This window comes from Dermacentor albipictus, chromosome 1, assembly GCF_038994185.2.
Source record: "Dermacentor albipictus isolate Rhodes 1998 colony chromosome 1, USDA_Dalb.pri_finalv2, whole genome shotgun sequence".
In the NCBI taxonomy this organism is placed as follows: domain Eukaryota; kingdom Metazoa; phylum Arthropoda; class Arachnida; order Ixodida; family Ixodidae; genus Dermacentor; species Dermacentor albipictus.
Genome location: NC_091821.1, coordinates 213,353,555 through 213,370,369, shown reverse-complemented (window position 1 = coordinate 213,370,369; position 16,815 = coordinate 213,353,555). Strand labels below are relative to the sequence as shown.

General features: G+C 46.2%; 1 protein-coding gene across 5 annotated transcripts in view; it reads right to left on the bottom strand.

The window, feature by feature from the left end:
* LOC135900084 (puratrophin-1-like) overlaps nucleotides 1-16,815 on the bottom strand; it is a 716,878-nt gene that overhangs the window by 634,260 nt on the left and 65,803 nt on the right. The window contains exon 1 of one of the 5 annotated variants that reach the window (XM_070530835.1): nucleotides 13,993-14,013. The exons of the other annotated variants lie outside the window; for them this stretch is intronic. Within the exon in view, the coding sequence (XP_070386936.1) occupies nucleotides 13,993-13,998 (6 nt within the window). The 5' untranslated portion in view covers nucleotides 13,999-14,013. Of the gene's footprint in view, nucleotides 1-13,992; nucleotides 14,014-16,815 lie in introns of those variants that run through there. 5 annotated transcript variants of the gene reach the window in all.

Genomic DNA, 16,815 nt, shown 5'->3' with positions numbered 1-16,815 from the left:
GCATGGGCCGGACATGTAATGAGGAGGGAAGATAACCGATGGTCATTAAGGGTTACGGACTGGATTCCAAGGGAAGGGAAGCGTAGCAGGGGGCGGCAGAAAGTTAGGTGGGCGCATGACATTAAGACGTTTGCAGGGACAACTTGGCCACAATTAGTAGATGACCCGTGTAGTTGGAGAAGTATGGGGAGAGGCCTTTGCCCTGCAGTGGGCGTAACTAGGCTGATGATGATGATGATGATGAAAGAGGATTAAGGCAAAAGCCTGCGCGCTCACGAGACATCCATTAAATTACTTTACATTCTCATTCAAACGCGTTGTTAATTCCTATTGTCTTCTCCCACAAAAAGCCGTGGGTACGAGTGTCTTAACTAACTCTACTCTAATTATCCTCGCTCTTATTAACACCGGAAGTCTTGGGGTCGACTCCCACCAAAGGTCGTGAGTTCAAGTGCCTTTATTAAATGTGCCTTATTTAACTTCGCTTTAAAGAGAAGGGAAGTACAGTCGAGTACGCCAAGAAAACTAGGTAGGTGCGGTGATGAGATTAGGAAATTTGCAGGCACAAGTTGCAATCAGTTGGCGCAGGACAGGGGTAATTGGAGATCTCTGGGAGACGCCTTCGTCCTGCAGTGGATATATAAAACAGGCTGATCATGATGATAATAACACTAATTATTATTAACACCAAAAGTCGTGGGTTCGACTCTCAATAGAGATCGTTGGTTCGAGTGTTTTATTTAACTGTCCCTTAATTAACATCGCCTTAATTAACGCCAAAGGTCGTGGGTTCGAGTGCGTTAGTTAGCTGTGCCTTAATTAACATAGCCTTAATTAACATCAAAGGTCGAGGGTTCGAGTGCTCTAATTGTGCCTTAATTAACATTGCCCTAATTAAGAATAAATGTCGTGGGTTTGACTCCCCCGAAGGGCGTAGGTTCAAATGCTTTAATTAACTCTCTTAATTAACGGTGCCTTAATTTGCCGTAATTAACACCAAAGGTCGAGGGTCCGACCCTCCAGTTTTGGTGCCGGAGGCTAAATTTTTCGAACCATGAGCCAGCTAAAGTTTTCGGCTTAATAAAATTAGTATCGGGTTTTACGTGCCAAAACCACGACATGATGATGAGACACGCCGTAGTTGGGGACTCCGGATTCATTTCGACTTCCTGGGGTTCTTTAACGTGCGCCCAATGCACAGTACAGGGGCGTTTTTGCATTTGACCCCAATCGGAATGCGGCCGCCACGTCCGGGATTTGATTCCGCGCCCCCGAGCTTAGCAGGGCAACGCCAAACCCACTACGCTACCACGGCGGGTAATATACGAATAGAACTAGTCAACCATGATACGGCTATCAGTATATAAATAATTTTCTTCCACCACATATGAATTAGTAGTAAATATTTCGTTTTCATTCGTGCGGACCCTACTTCGCCCAGCCCGTGCCGCCACATAACGGCAACGAGTACATGTGCCTCATTGTGAAAAAGAAGGGCTGTCTTTTAGGATGGTTGGGACGGCATTTCCAAAAGAAGTCATTTTGACTTTGAGAGGCTCAAATATATTTTGATAGGTGCGGCGGTCCCTGAATAATTCTGGGTACTGCAGTGCTGTTGACCACATACAGAGAAGCTCAAGTACAGATATATGGTGCCTTTGCTTTGGACCGTGAACTATGTCTTCTAATTGACGGTAGCCCAACATTTCTGCGAGGACAGTCGTAAAGCAGTTGCTAGATTTGGCACTGGCGTCACATGTCTGACTTCAAGCGTGCAGTGGTTCACTGATATAGCAACTTACAAAAAGTGACCATATTTCGACGTATGAAACAATCAGACACCTACTTCGCACTCTAACTTGAAAGCCTTTTAAACTATTAGGTAAGATAACACCGTGGATGGCCTCTGATCAGTATATGTCAGTGGTGACGCGAAAAACGTTCCCCCGCATAGCTTTACGCATTGATTGATTCGTATATGTTTTAATATTGATACGTCTTCGTTTGGAATGGAAACAGAGACACACAAAGTCAATTTTTTATCATCTAGCTGGTAACCAGGCGTAGATCAAGAAGAGGGAACTGCTAAGCCAGAAAGGAGACCAGTTTACAATGACGTCGTTTCTCGGGAAGGAAAACACCGCCGCCCTGTCTCCCTGCTAAAAATCTCCGCTAGAAGTCTGCGCCTGAGCTGGGATTCTATCGATATATGGCACCCGCTAGCTACGTCGGAAAGCTCATGGAACGAATGACCGTTACACGTCTGGAATATGTGAGGTAGTCACGGGCCCCAAGTTCCATCCAGCAGGACCCGGCCAAGCGCTTACTTGCTTCGGAGTATTGCGTGCTAAAAGCATCCTTCAGCTTCCACTTTGTACCAAGACCACATTGATGATGTCCTTTCTTGCGGCTCCTGGCGTTTATCTCCCACAATTTCACTTTCCTTCCGGGAAGACAAGGCAGTGTCCCGCGTTGAAGTGATCGTGCGGCGTCCCGTCCGTAACACTTTGCTTGCTAATGCATCTTATACGTAGCACCGACAGGACCGGCTGCATCCTAGTCATCCACTGTCTAAGAGGTGCCTGAGAGTTGTAAACGTGACTGATCTTTTGAATGCACACTTGGGCCCCCGCGCCTTTCCTACAAATTCGGCGTCCTAGCCATACTGTTCACGGTTGATACATTTGTATAACTAGCACGGGTTTTAATATTTAATAAGAAGTAATATTACATAATAATACAGTAAAAGGCAGCATTTTACACGTTGTTTTAGTACGTACTCAACCACTGTGACAGACGGAACGCTGCTCGCCATGGAGAAACATATTATGTCTCAACAACACTTAGCCCGAGTCATAGCTGCCGTTGTCCAGCTGTGTCCCCGGTCTTATTGCTATTAGCGATTATTGCATTGGCGATTTGTTTGGACCCATTGACGTGTTGTATGTGAGCCAGCAGAAGTAGCTATAGCGTAGGCCGTAGATCTTATGGTGGGGCGTCCCAGCCCTCCCAGGTGTATGGATGAAGGGAAGGTGGAATTTTTGAGCGAGCTAAAAAGTGTGAAGATAGTACACCGACGGCATTCCCGGTAAGTACGAAGTACTTCGGGGTGTTTGCCACATTCTTGGCAAGGCGATTACCCGGTCTGTTCTCAATGTGGTGTTGCATCGTCGGGTAGTGTATTGTTCGTGCGTGACGGATTAGGACGGCGTCCTCCCTATAGTGTATGTTTTTGATGGGGATGGTAAGAGGAGTCTGTTGCTTTAGGATTCCTTGATCCGATTATGGCGTTGATTTCAGTGTTTGGCTCTGACACCTCTGGGCTAATATGCCTCTGGCCACTTCAATGGGTTGTTCGGTGTTATAGCAAAGGTACGTTGAAGGTGCCCTATATCTCTGAGAAAGATGGCCGTTCAAAGCCTGCATATCGTCATTCGCATGCAAACAACACCACGGCAGGGTTAGTTTTGTCTAGGTAAGCGAAAGAAAATAGAGTTACCTATGCAACACAAAAACATAACAGCGTTAATGTCTTCCCATTTTAACGACTTTATATCGAGTTATTTACTCCTCCTTCCCACAATTCAAGAATTCTAACAATATAAACATGAATCTAAAGGTTGCGCTAAAGTCTGTGAGATCCCATTTCTTGTTTTCTTCGTTTACTTTCGCTGACTGTTGGATTAGTCATTCCTTTATTTGAATTATGTCCAGTTTACTTTGTATTTTTATTTCTCTTCCTTCTTTTCCTACTACTACCCGATTCTTGGCCCTAACTGTGGGTTATAGCCATTTCCGCCAGAAATTATTATCATCATCATGCCAGCTGAGACTTCGGGGCCGTGCCTTCCTACAATTGAACTGTGCAAATTTGCCGAGACGCCAATGCAGTCTTTCGTCATGGGCGTAAAATTATTGAGAATGTCATAGATATGGAACATAAATCTGTCAAGCGCTTATCTGTAATGCTTTTTCTTGACGTAAAGAATACACCTATGGAAACACTTGCCATGAAGGCGTTGTAGACGCATTTGTGGCAGTTGATATAGGACGGGCAGTTTTCAAGGATGCTAAACAACTTTAAGCGAAGGTACTTGTTCTCCCTCAATGATGACGACCCAGCTACCCAGCGCTAAACGTGCGGCGACGTCCCACAAGGCAATGTTTCGAAATTGGTTCTAGAAGAGCAACGTTGAAAAGGACCAACCGAATCACTACTCTAAACAGTCATTCTTCCGATTTACACCGACGACATTTACACCTTGGCGTCATGTGTTATTGGCCAGCAGGTTCGCGCAATGCTACAGAAGGCGACAACACCGATGCCTTACTATTTCCGTAGACAAGGGTTGAGCATCTCGACAGAAAAGCGTGCGTTTCTTACGCAATAACCAGTGGCTTGGTGTTGCGTATGAACCCACAAGTGTATCTTAAATGTGTCCTATCTCCATCTCTTCTTATTCCCTTTCTGAATTGTCGACAGCGGGTAGCCAACAAGGATCAACACTGGTAAACATCCTTGACTTTCCTTTATTCATCAGACTTTTTTATATATGCATATGGATTTCCTTTGTGTAAGTGTATAAAGCGCAGGTAAATGCGCTAAACAGAAGGAAAACAACAAATAGTACGGCCTAGGAGCTACTCCATGCTTCATTAGAAACGACGACCATACGGTATTTTTAACCGTCTTTTCAGAGGCCCCGACCTGACCGTTGACCATCTGCATACGTGCACAGTGCTAGCGACATATGAATTCGTCATCGCCTCTGTGCAATAAAAGCAACACGCAATTGTTCATTTAGCATAGTGAAAAAGTGCCATTCGTAATAATAAAAAGCCATAAGGCTTGTCTCGTTTGTATTTTGTGCAAAGGACAAGTATTTCTGCATCTTTTGTATAAGCGAAGCCCAGAAGTACAATGTTTCAGCGGCGCTAAAACGGCTTATGTGTATGGAGCAAAGATAACGGTAATAGTAATGTGTAAGGTGTAAGGCTGTGGGTGCTTAGCAGGCTTTGGCCTACTCCTGCACCGAAAAAATGTCAAATTTGTGTTTACTACTCGCGTAGCTCCAACACTCTGTTAAATCTTCTGAGGTCAGATTTATTTTATTTTCTGAAGCCAATAGCGCTTGCAAAAGGCAAGGGTTTGGTTTGTGACTCTCGCATGTCTCGTCTATATCTTCAGCATTATTGTTCGTTTTTGTACAAACTATAAACCTCTAAATATGATGTGTATCATAGCCGTTGCGACCAACTGCCAAGATTCAGTTCGTGATTACTTTTCGTCAACCAGAAAAAATAAAAATTTCAATAGCGTCGTTGCAATCAACTGAAAAATGAGTCTACGCATATGTGCCGCTACAAGCCGTATTCACACGAGCAAGAGGGAGGAGCGGATGAGAGTATACTGTATTGTTTCTGTGTGGAAAATTCCGACCTCGCGTTTTCGCACGTATGAGCGACTCTATTCAATGGACGTTTAGGATGGAATAAATTGCACAGGGCCACTGAAAGGAAAGCCATTTGCGCTGCCCAAAACAGCGGCAGCTGTCCGAAAGCGACGGGATCGGCATGCCCACAGCGACTACGACGGCAACACGACGCCGTAGCACGATTACGCGACAACAGCAGTTCCCACAGCAATGACATTTCTAACGACGATGGCATGATGGTGACGCTACGAACATGACAGCAGAGGCTAACCCGGCGAATAACGTCGTCGGGTTCCCATTTCCCGCAGGCAGAAGAGCAGGGTCAACTGCCTCAAATATTGAAGTACGGACGCATCCTGCCATCTGTTGGTGGCTGACTCTAGGCATAGGCGGCATGCCGATGACGGTGCTCGCCGCCGCAAGCAGGGAGCAGCACGTAGTGCAAGTGCGTATAGCGCCACAGTTTCTGGCCTTTGCCAGATTTTAACGTAGCACACGATAACCAACCGAGCGACGCACAGGGTGCTTCTGAGGTAGATACATATGTATTTCTTTCCCTGCTTATTTCGCGCCATTGCACCTATGCTTGAGGTTTAAAGGGACACTAAAGCGAAACAATAAATAATAATATTTGGAGTTTTACGTGCCAAAACCACTTTCTGATTATGAGGCACGCCGTAGTGGAGGACTCCGGAAATTTTGACCACCTGGGGTTCTTTAACGTGCACCTAAATCTAAGCACACGGGTGTTTTCGCATTTCGCCCCCATCGAAATGCGGCCGCGAAACAATAAATCAGTTTAGTCCAATGAAGCATTGTTTCAGAACCCTGCTGGCAGTCATTTCAAAAAAAATATTTTGACTATTAGATGAGAAAATGAAGGTCCAAGTATCAGTATTTGAATTTAGCGCCGAAACCCCAGCGCCGGTACGCCAGCGTGACGTCAGGGATTACAAAGTATGTTTTCGCATTTAGGCCGCGTTGGCTGAGTAAAGGTTCCCGAAACTTGCCATGTTTAATATTTGGTTCCTTTAGAACACAATGCAGTCAATCTGTACCGCTATATATAATGAGTAGGCTCTAGAAGATGCCATAAAAATCCATGACGTCACAGCCACCAGGTGCGGGAACTTAAGTAGGCGTCGCCACCCGTATTTCGTTCTTGCGCTTTTTCTGGCTGACCAAACGTCTTATCGTTGTAAGAGCGGTGTTTTTGATGTCGTAGAAATGTAATTTACTGATGCAGAAGAAATCATTTTTCACTTTAGTGTTCCTTTAAGGCTCTTCTGACACACGCCGACAGCTGCTCCACATAATGCCAACGAGCGGAGACGACTAGCAAAAGCTTAAGATTAACCGCGCCATTCCTTGCACTTTTCCGGAGAGATCTGCTCTTGCGCTAACCTGGCTCGTCAAGAATGTACTATAGCCTGTCCTAGTCAGCTTGGAAAACAGATCGTTTCTATTTTTACTCAGCAGTCGAGTAAACGAGCAGCCAATTAAGTTCTAATTTCTAAGCATTCAATGAAGTTCTGAACAGATTTGAAATGTCTGAACTTGTAAGCGTTCATTCAACTTATTTGCTCCGTCTGTTATAAAAAATATTTGAAATGCAGTGGGAAAACATATCCGGCGACTACTGACACCTCTCATGGCACGTGTGATGCCTTCCACTTAGTTTAGGTGCACGTTCGTGGAAGGGCGTACTGAAGTGAGCCTGAGCAAGGCAAGAAAGAAAGAAAACATTGAATAGACGTAGAAACCACAAACACAGTAAACAGACAAGTAAAAAGGAAAGATGTGATAATACGTATATTTCACTTTGAGAAGACTCACTTTCGACCGCATTGATAAGGGTATCAGACGAAATTTGAGAGTTCTGAAGACAAACTCTGTATGAACGTTCGATCAAGTTTGTCGCATCACGTGACCTCTCGCATATTCGCTCTCACAAAACATATTCCTGACCGCCTCGTCAAAGGTATCAACATAGGATTCCATGGAGCTTTTCATTACGGGGCCAACCTATCTTTACAGCCTCCTCCCCCCCCCCCCCCCCACCTCAGTCCTTTTCACATAATTTATTTGTCGCGTATATATACCACGGAAAATTCCGCTGACATTCAAGGAGAAATTAAAGGGTACCATAGATAGAATATTATTCATTCAATAATCACTTATCGCCCTACTACACTGTGATACGCTAGGCTGTTCTGCAATGTGCATTTTGTCCACAAGTTATTTTAAACAACCCGCAATCATGCATCATGCACTAGGGCAAACAAACGATATTAACGGCTCTCTGTTTTGTACAAGAAAATCCACAAAATGGTGATCGCTTTGCAGTTATTCATGTGTAGGTTTCTTTCCAGAATTCTTCTTAAAGCACAAACGAAGATATTTAAAAAGTTACATCTTCCAAGAAATGGAAAACAACCTGCACAAAAATCTTGCCTGGTGCATATTTTAAGCCAGTAGGTATTAACTCGGGACGCTAACAAACCTGAAAAGCCTGAGTACAGGTTCTAGCGCTTATGCATTCTATCCTCACCTATTTAAAGCAAAAGCAAAAATTACAAGGTCTCTTAGATGTCTCGTAAGAGGTGAACGGCGAAAGCCTACACTTCCTCCTCTTATCATTCGCCTCTTTCAGTCAATATTAGTAATTACTGCTCACTACAAAGCATTTTAGTCATTTGTAATCAATTGTGGTCATTACAATCCGTCGTTAATCGTGTTGGTCATATCATAGTCATCAGTAGTCATTACAAGTCATTTCAGTCATTATTAGTCATTACTGCTCACTACTAAGCATTTTTAGTCATTTGTAATCAAGTGTGGTCATTGCAAGCCGTCGTTAGACATGTTGGTCATATCCTAGTCATGAGTAGTCATTACAAGAAATTTCAGTCATTATTAGTCATTACTGATCATTACTAAGCATTTTAGTCATTCCTAATCAATTGTAGTCGTTACAAGTTGTCGTTAGACATATTGGTCATTTCACAGTCAGTACTAGTCATTACAAGTCATTACAGTCATAATTAGTCATTACTGCTCACTAGTAAGCATTTTTAGTCATTTGTAAACAACTGTGGTAGTTACAAGCCATTGTTAAACATATTGGTCATTTCGTAGTCATTGCAAGTCATTAGTAGTGATTATTAGTCATTACTAATCATTATTAACCTCAGAAATCTGTATTATAACGTTATCATTCACTATCACTCTCAATCGTTTTTCATTCTTCAATCTGTCTTCATATGGCGTGATGACGCTTCGGCGGACACTCCGGCGGTCAGGTCTGCTGCCACAAACATTACGATGAGCCTAGAAAGGCTTTCGCCTTAATAATCCAAGGCGCACATGGGACATGGAACTAAAGACCGCATTCGATTTGCGCCACAACACACGCGATGGTTTTTAACATGTCGTCCTACCAGTCCCAGTCAAGTGGAAATGTTGTCCATGGCGCCGAGAAATGAACTTCAAGTTCTGGTCAAGACCGAAAGAAGATGATCTGTGCTGTTGAACGGTGTTACGATTGGCGTGTAACGCCCCGGGCAAGAAGGCTGCTCAAAGACCATGCCTAATCGAAACGGAGGATAGATCCCTAATTTCCTATGGTTTTGTCGAGTGGTTGCCCGTCTGGCAAGCGCCCCGCAGTGATTGCAGGCCCCTTTGTGTGTGTGCGACTCAAGGGGAGAACCCTTTTCACGATTTGTCCGACTCTAGGGGAGACCCTTCCCGCGAACCAAACAGGACCCGTGGGTTGTCGCCAGAAAAGGCAAGCACGTGAAACGCCGCCTGGGAGAAAGGATCAGCCGCCCATCCCCGACCAGACTTTGCGGATTGCCGCCAAAGGAGGCAAGCACGTGCAACGTCGCCTAGGAGGAAAAATCAGCTGCCCATCCCCGACCAGACTCAGTGCATGTCACGTGACATCGACGCGACGTGAGCTAGATCCCGCCTACGATTTTAGTGGGCCTATTAAGCGGCCCCGCAATGTACGTTTTCAATTCATTCAATTTATTCACTTCTATATCTTTCACCAACCATTGAATAAACAGTGCAAATTTCACACTAGAAATCGTCTCGTCCCTGCCTGGTCTCTATGGTCTACCGGACGCCTGCAGCCTGCCGGCAAGGCCACGCTACCCAATAGTAACGCCGGTCGAGGTTCGAGAAACAGGCGTCGCAACAACCGGTTGGCAGTGATGGGACACGCTACCACGGATGACACTTTGGATGACATCTAAGAGATCGTCTCCCCTTTGTCCTGGGGACAACTGCTGAAGGAAGGTGTCAGGATTCATGACTGCATATGGCGAGTGCACGGCTTTTCTTCACTGAGATATCACTTGGCTTTACGTACTTTTTGGGGAAGTACAAAGAAGTGATTTTTCTTTAACAGTTGACGGAGGTTTTGAGTACGTCGAGGTTGTTATAGAGTGAAGAGTTAGCAGCACTAAGGACAGCCATGAACTAGAAGGCGCTAAAGAAGCTAGAGTTGTATAACTTGGCCAGAGAATTGGGCCTCCAAATTGCCGAATCGAAGAGAAAGCCGGAGATCATTAAGACGATCAAAGCGATCGGGGCAGACGACGATGAACTAAGGAATGCCTAGAGAGCATTGCGGATAAGGAGGAATAGCGTAAGCGCATAGAAGAAAAACAAGAGCGCGACCGTGTTGCACGCGACGCACTCGTAATGAGGCGCCTAGAGATTGAGTTTCTGAAAACTCAAAATACCAAACCTAGCACAGAAGCACGAGAAAGCGAGCGCAGAATGACAGATTGATGGCACCCTACGCAGTAGGAGGGGACATAAGTCTATTTCTGGTGCAGTTTGTGCGTGCGTGTGCGAAGGCATAATTCTCGAGAAACACGTGACCGCAACGCTTGCTTACGTTACTGCTACGTGAGGTAGTTGATAACATTGTCCGCATGGGGGAAGAAGGAGAGGACTTCGATAAAGTCAAAGTGAATCTGCTTAAAAAGTATAGATTATGAGTAGAAGCATTCAGGCGAAAATTCAGAGAGGTCGAGTAGACCAAAAGCGAGTCATACTCATGCACATTGGAGGTAAATCTGAAAGAATGGCTCAGAGAAGAGGGTGCACTCGGCGATGCCGAAAAGACAATGCAGTGCGTTGCATTAAAACAGTTCTACCGCCGGCTGCCAGAAAACATCTAGTATTGGGTTCAGGATAGGTCCGGCGTGGACACTATCACCAGAGCGGTCGATCTTGCTGAGGAGTATGTAACTCGCCGTGCGTTCGAAGGCAACGAAGCTCCTAAGAAGGAGATGAATAAATACAGACCCGCCAAGCCAAAGCGATGGTCAAAGTCGATTCAGTATAAATCAAAGGAAAGATCAGATTCAGTGCAAAATAGGTAGTGACGAGAACAGCAAGGGAAAGGAGGAGTCACCCGAAGGGAGGCCAAAAAGGCAAAATAAAGCTTTCGAGGCAAAGAAACCAGTAGTTTGCTACAACTGCCAGCAAACGGGGAAAATCTCCGTGGGGGGCAGAAATCCCGAACTAGTGTTGATGTCACTTAGTGACGAGGCAAATCTGATATTGATAGAACCGTACATTCGAGACGTCATGGTGAACAGTAAACCGTGTCGGGTGCTTCGCGACTGGGCAGCCACAATGGACGTGGTGCACCCATCGTACGCGGAGGAAGGCCAATTCACGGGAGAATGTGCTTGGATAAGGCAAGCCGTAGTGGCCTCCAGTGTTTTTCTCCGTGTGGCAAAGATTCGCATCGAAGGCCCTTTTGGAGTACTGGACACTGAAGCCGCCGTCTCGGCACATCTCCCGCCGCAGTGTCCATATTTGTTTTCTAAGATTTCCGAGGATTTGCAGTGACGCAGGAATCGGGTTTAGTGAGGGAATAGTACAAGCTGTGAGGATTGGTAGGTCAATCCCACCGTTCGTAACCAGTTGTCAAGAATGGAGTCGGGCATGAATTAGATGGTAGCTGGCCCATGCCGTCGTCCAACTTATCCACGCTGAGGACGTTGTTGAAGGGAAGGACTGCTTCTCATCGAGAACGAGGAATATGGGATATGCTGTTTATGTGTTTTCTTCCTATGTCCCCGTCTTTTTTGCGGTCAATATGATTTGCAGTAAATACCAACTAGGCCAAACTGAAGTTCTTCTAGAGGAATATGGGGTTATTTACAGTATCTGCATAAGGACGTTGCAGTTCATCAGTCTAGCATGACTGCGAGAGAAAGTACACTGAGCAGCCGCACAACAGTAGTTTATAAACACTCGGTCCTTCCTCGATCCCAAGGTGAGGGAAACGTTCGACCAGCCATCGTGAACGAGCCGCCTCTCTGCAGGAGGGACACACACACACTTCCGCACAGTTTCACGGCCCCCACCGACGTCAGACGGTCTTTGCAGAGCTCGGGGCTTACGTCAGGAAAGGCACATCTTATTCCGCAAGCTGGCCCCCGCAGCGAGGCCGCCGGTACTCCATTGTCTGGAGTCTTGAAAGGCGCGTGGGAAGGGGCCTCCGAAGACGTTCCCTCGGGACCTTCCTTGCTCACGGCAGATCAGGTCGGCGGTGGCGTGTTTAGTCACAAAGCCTGGTTCGTCGAACTCATCTCGGAAATCCCGCGACGCAGAGTGGCGGAAGTGGCGCATTGTCCTGAGGACACAGTAGACTTAGTGACGCCGTGTGGCTAGTGGGTTGCGGTGGCGTTCGAAGAAAAGTTGACGCCGCTGTCGCAACTGGCTGGCAAAACTTGCACCTCAGCGGGCCGTTCTTAAAGGGACACTAAAGCGAAACAATAAGTCAGTTTAGACTAATGAAGAATTGTTTCAGAACTCTGCAGGCAGTCATTTAAAAAATAGTTTGATTATTGTATGAGAAAATGAAGGTCAAAGTACCAGTATTTGAATTTCGCGCCGGAACCCCAGCACCGGTACGTCAGCGTGACGTCAGGGATTCGAAAGTATGTTTTCGAATTTGGGCCGCGTTGGCTGAGTAAAGGTTCCCGAAACTTGCCATGTTTAATATTTGGTTCCTTTAGAACACAATGTAGTCAATCTGTACTGCTATATATAATTAGTAGGCCCTAGAAGATTCCATAAAAATTCATGACGTCATAGCCACCAGCTGCGGGAACTAAGTAAGCGTCGCCACCCGTATTTCGTTCTTGCGCTTTTTCTGGCTTACCAAACGTCTTCTCGTTGTAAGAGTGGTGTTTTTGGTGTGGTGGAAAGGTAATTTACTGATGCAGAAGAAATCATTTTTCACTTTAGTGTCCCTTTAACAAAGCCATAACTCGTTCCAAGGCAAGGGAGCTCGCGGCCAAGGCAGTGTACGAATGCCGGTTGGTGGGGGAAACAGGTTTGACGGAGGATTCGTCAACCAGCACCACACAGGACAGCCCTATAGGGGATATTGCGGATAACTAATGAAGAGGTCGGAAAAGCACCTGAGCCTGAAATGTCTCGAAAGGCAGAATACAGAAGAAAGTTATTGGATGTAGGCCCTACCACATTGATTGCTGAACAGGAAAATATTCCGCCCTGCGGAACCTAACGCCAGACGCGAAAGAAGGTGTGGCCAAGCAGAACGTGAAGTTCCTCAAGAGGGCAGGCGTCCTCTATAGAAAATACGCCAGTCGAAGAGGAGTGCAATTCGACCAACTCGTGGTGCCGCATCCCTATCGTGAGCAGCTCCTGCACCTGGTTCACGGGGGCTTTTAGACAGGGCATCTGGGCTTTCGGAAAACAAAGGACCGCTTACTGCAGGAATTTTACTGGCCCGGATGCTTTCGGGAAGTGGAAGCATTCGTGAGAAGCTGCGACACATGTCAACGCATAGGCAAGCGCGGAGATAAGGCTAAAGCGCCAATGAAACTTGTTCCCATTATCACGGAGCCGTTTCGGAGGCTCATAATAGACACAGTGGGACCACTTGCTGCAATGCAGTCTGGGTATCGGCATATTCTCACTGCACTATGCCCCGCAACGAAATTCGCAGAGGCGGTGCCCCTCAAAGAATTAAGCTCGGTGGAGATCGTCAACGCGCTTTTGTCTATCTTCGCGTGAGTAGGGTTTCCCATAGAAATCCAGCCAGATCAAGGATCAAAGCACCGGCGGTTACTGCAGCCGTCGTTTCAGCTCCTCAGATGCGTCATCTTGCCGTGTTTCCCATTTAAAGTCGATGTCAGCTTTCGTGAGACGAGTTAATGGTTTCGAAATGCTTGAGAAGTCTGTCACAAAGCGCCTGTAATAGGTACACAGGCCACCAAGGAATCTGCGCCCTGCCTTTGCCGATGGGCCGCGGGAACTTAGCCATGGTGGCTGTCCTCTGCGTGTCGGGACGGACTCCACACTTGCTGTTGACGAAGCCTAGGAACAGAAGTTCTTAAGCGAAGAAGAACTCGAGAAACATTAACCCGGAGTTTAACAGCAAGAAGAGAAGAGCGGCGAGGGCCAAGGCCCTCATCGACTTTCACGCCAAGGACAAGCATACAAGGTTCGTGGATGCGGCAGAATACCAGGGAGACAGTGTAGCGTTCGTAGCTACCGTCATCGAGGCGTCGTCCGGCGCGACGAGGGCAGCGGTTGCTTACGGGTCCGAGAGGCGTGTCAGGCGGAGGAGATGGCCATTGCCCTGGCCATTGCCGACCCCGGGTGCAAGACGGTGTTGTGTGATTCTCGAAGTACAGTGCCGAATTATGCCAAGGGCAAAGTGTGTGGTGAGGCTGTGCGCGTTCTGTGCTCGGCTGACCTGCAACGAGAGAATAGGTATGTTAAAATCAAGTGCTTCCCGGCGCACGCGGGCAACGATGTGTCGGAGAAGCATGATAACCACAACGAGACGACACACGCATTGGGGCGAGCGCTAACCAACCGCGCCGCTGCAACTAACCGTCCAACGTGGTGTAGTGCCAAGGACCGCATTACGACATTCAACGAACTTACACAGTTTCACCGCCTGGCTCGAAGGACTTTCCCACCCCCGCACCCGGGGCTGAGCCGAGCGGAGGCGGTGCTGTTCAGACAATTACAAACTGGTTCTTTACCCACCCCAGTGTTAATGAATCATCTGTACCCGAAAGTATATGTCAGTGATGTGTGCCGCGTGTGACAGCAGGAAAGGGCCACCGCCACCCTGAGGCACATCCTATGGGATTACACCAAGTTCCCCGACGAAGCTTCGACAAGCACAACGACTCCGCCGCGACTCGCGGCTGCAGCGAAATGCTACGACCACGAAACCCAAATCTGGGCCGTCCAGCAGGTCTCGGCGACTCTTGAAAGACAAAGACCGAGCGAAACCGACGGAACATTGCCCCTCAGGGCGACCGACCGCGGGAGTAAAACGCGCTGGAGTTGAGTAGAGACCACCCGCTGAGAAGACGGCCGGGCCCGCGTCGCGGCGCCATTTAGTCATGGTGTCTTTCTGCAGGTGACTAAATAAAGTTGCTTCTCTTTCTCTCTCTTAAGCGCAATGAGTCCAGATGATTTGATTTGACATGCATTGCATGCAATCTAATGGAACATATAATTTATTCTCAAGTCGCCCTACACCCTGATAACAACGTGTTCTTTTTCGCCAATCAACACGGCTTCAGGTCTGGCCTTTCTTGCGAAACGCAACTTTTTGAATTTACCACTGAGCTTCATTTAAACCTAGATTCATTATTTCAAACTGATCTAATATTCTTAGACTTCTCAAAGGCATTCGATCGTGTTCCCCATCTACGACTAATCTGCAAACTCTCTTCTCTCAGCCTACACCCGCAAATTCTAGCCTGGATTAAATGCTTCCTCACGGACCGCCTCCAGTACACCGTTATAGGTGGATGTTCTTCAGCCTCAAGCAAGGTATTTTCTGGAGTTCCACAAGGATCCGTCCTTGGTCCCCTTCTCTTTCTCATCTACATTAATGACCTCCCTTGTGGTATTTCATCATCTATACGCCTCTTTGCGGACGACTGTGTCCTTTATCGTCGAATTTCTACTGAGTCTGACCAGGCCCTTCTTCAGAACAACCTACATTTAATAGATAACTGGTGTACCAAATGGTTGATGCAGTTTAACATTTCTAAATGCAAATTTATTCAAGTTTCCCGCAAGCACACTAACATCACCCATGAGTTCTCATTACGCACAGTCAACATCTCGCAAGTACAAACGTATCGCTACCTCGGTATCCTAATCGCTAGCAATCTAAACTGGTCGGAACACATCACGAAACTGATCGCCGACAGCCCTAAAACACTAGGCTTCATCAGAAGAACATTATCGTTGTCACCCCTTTCCGTCCGTAAACTGGCATACGAAACTTTTGTTCGAACAAAACTTGAATACGCTTCCGCGGTTTGGTGTCCGCATCAAACATATGTAATCAATGCAATAGAATCGGTCCAGAACCGTGCTGCTCGATTCATATCTTCAAAATATGACTACAAAACTAGTATCAGTAGTATTAAGTCATCGCTCAATTTACCCACATTAGTCTATCGACGCAAGATAGCACGTCTATGCTTATTCCACAAATTGTACTACCATTTTCACCATCTGCGCGAATCACTTCTTCTACCACCAGCACGTTCGTCACGACGCCTGTTTAATTCACTTAGTTTACAGCGCCTGTATGGATCAACTTCTACCTTCAATAAATCAATTTTACCCACAGCAATCCAGGAATCGAATGCTCTCCTAGATGAAATTGCCAGGGAGCATGATCCTGAAGAAGTTAAAGAGCGGTTGCTTTCACATTTTGGAAACTACAGTTGAACGGTTTCTCTACTCATTCCAAGTGTTGTTGCATTTGAAGTCGCCTGTACTCCTATTTTGTTTTGCTGCATTACTTAACCTGCGTTATTTCAATTCATTCTTGATGTAACATCTTTGACTTATGTATGTCTGTGACTCCCCCCCCCCTTATGTAATACCATGTAAAGGGTCCTTAAGGGCCATAAAATGATGATGATGACGATGAATAAATAAATAAATAAAATGTGACGTCACCACCGTCTTGTACGACGTCAGTAGTGATACAGAGTGTAGTAAATACAACAATGTTAATTATGAGCAATTATGGGTAATTAAGGTGAAATAATGTGCATAAGGGTGGAATAAATTGGATTAAGGATCGTACAAACTATAGCAAGGTGGATTACGGCAAATTAAGGTAGAATTGGGAAGCACACGTGACAATGTATGAACTAACTTATCACGGTCACGTGACAATTGGAAGGGTACTTCCGTGAAGTCATTAAATTTCGCATTCCTAATTGACTGTCGATTTTTTTTTCAAGGATTCTGATGTTACTGGCATGACGGCCACTCCAAAAATGTATCATTCAGAAAAAGTACGCCCTTTCACTTACAATTTAAT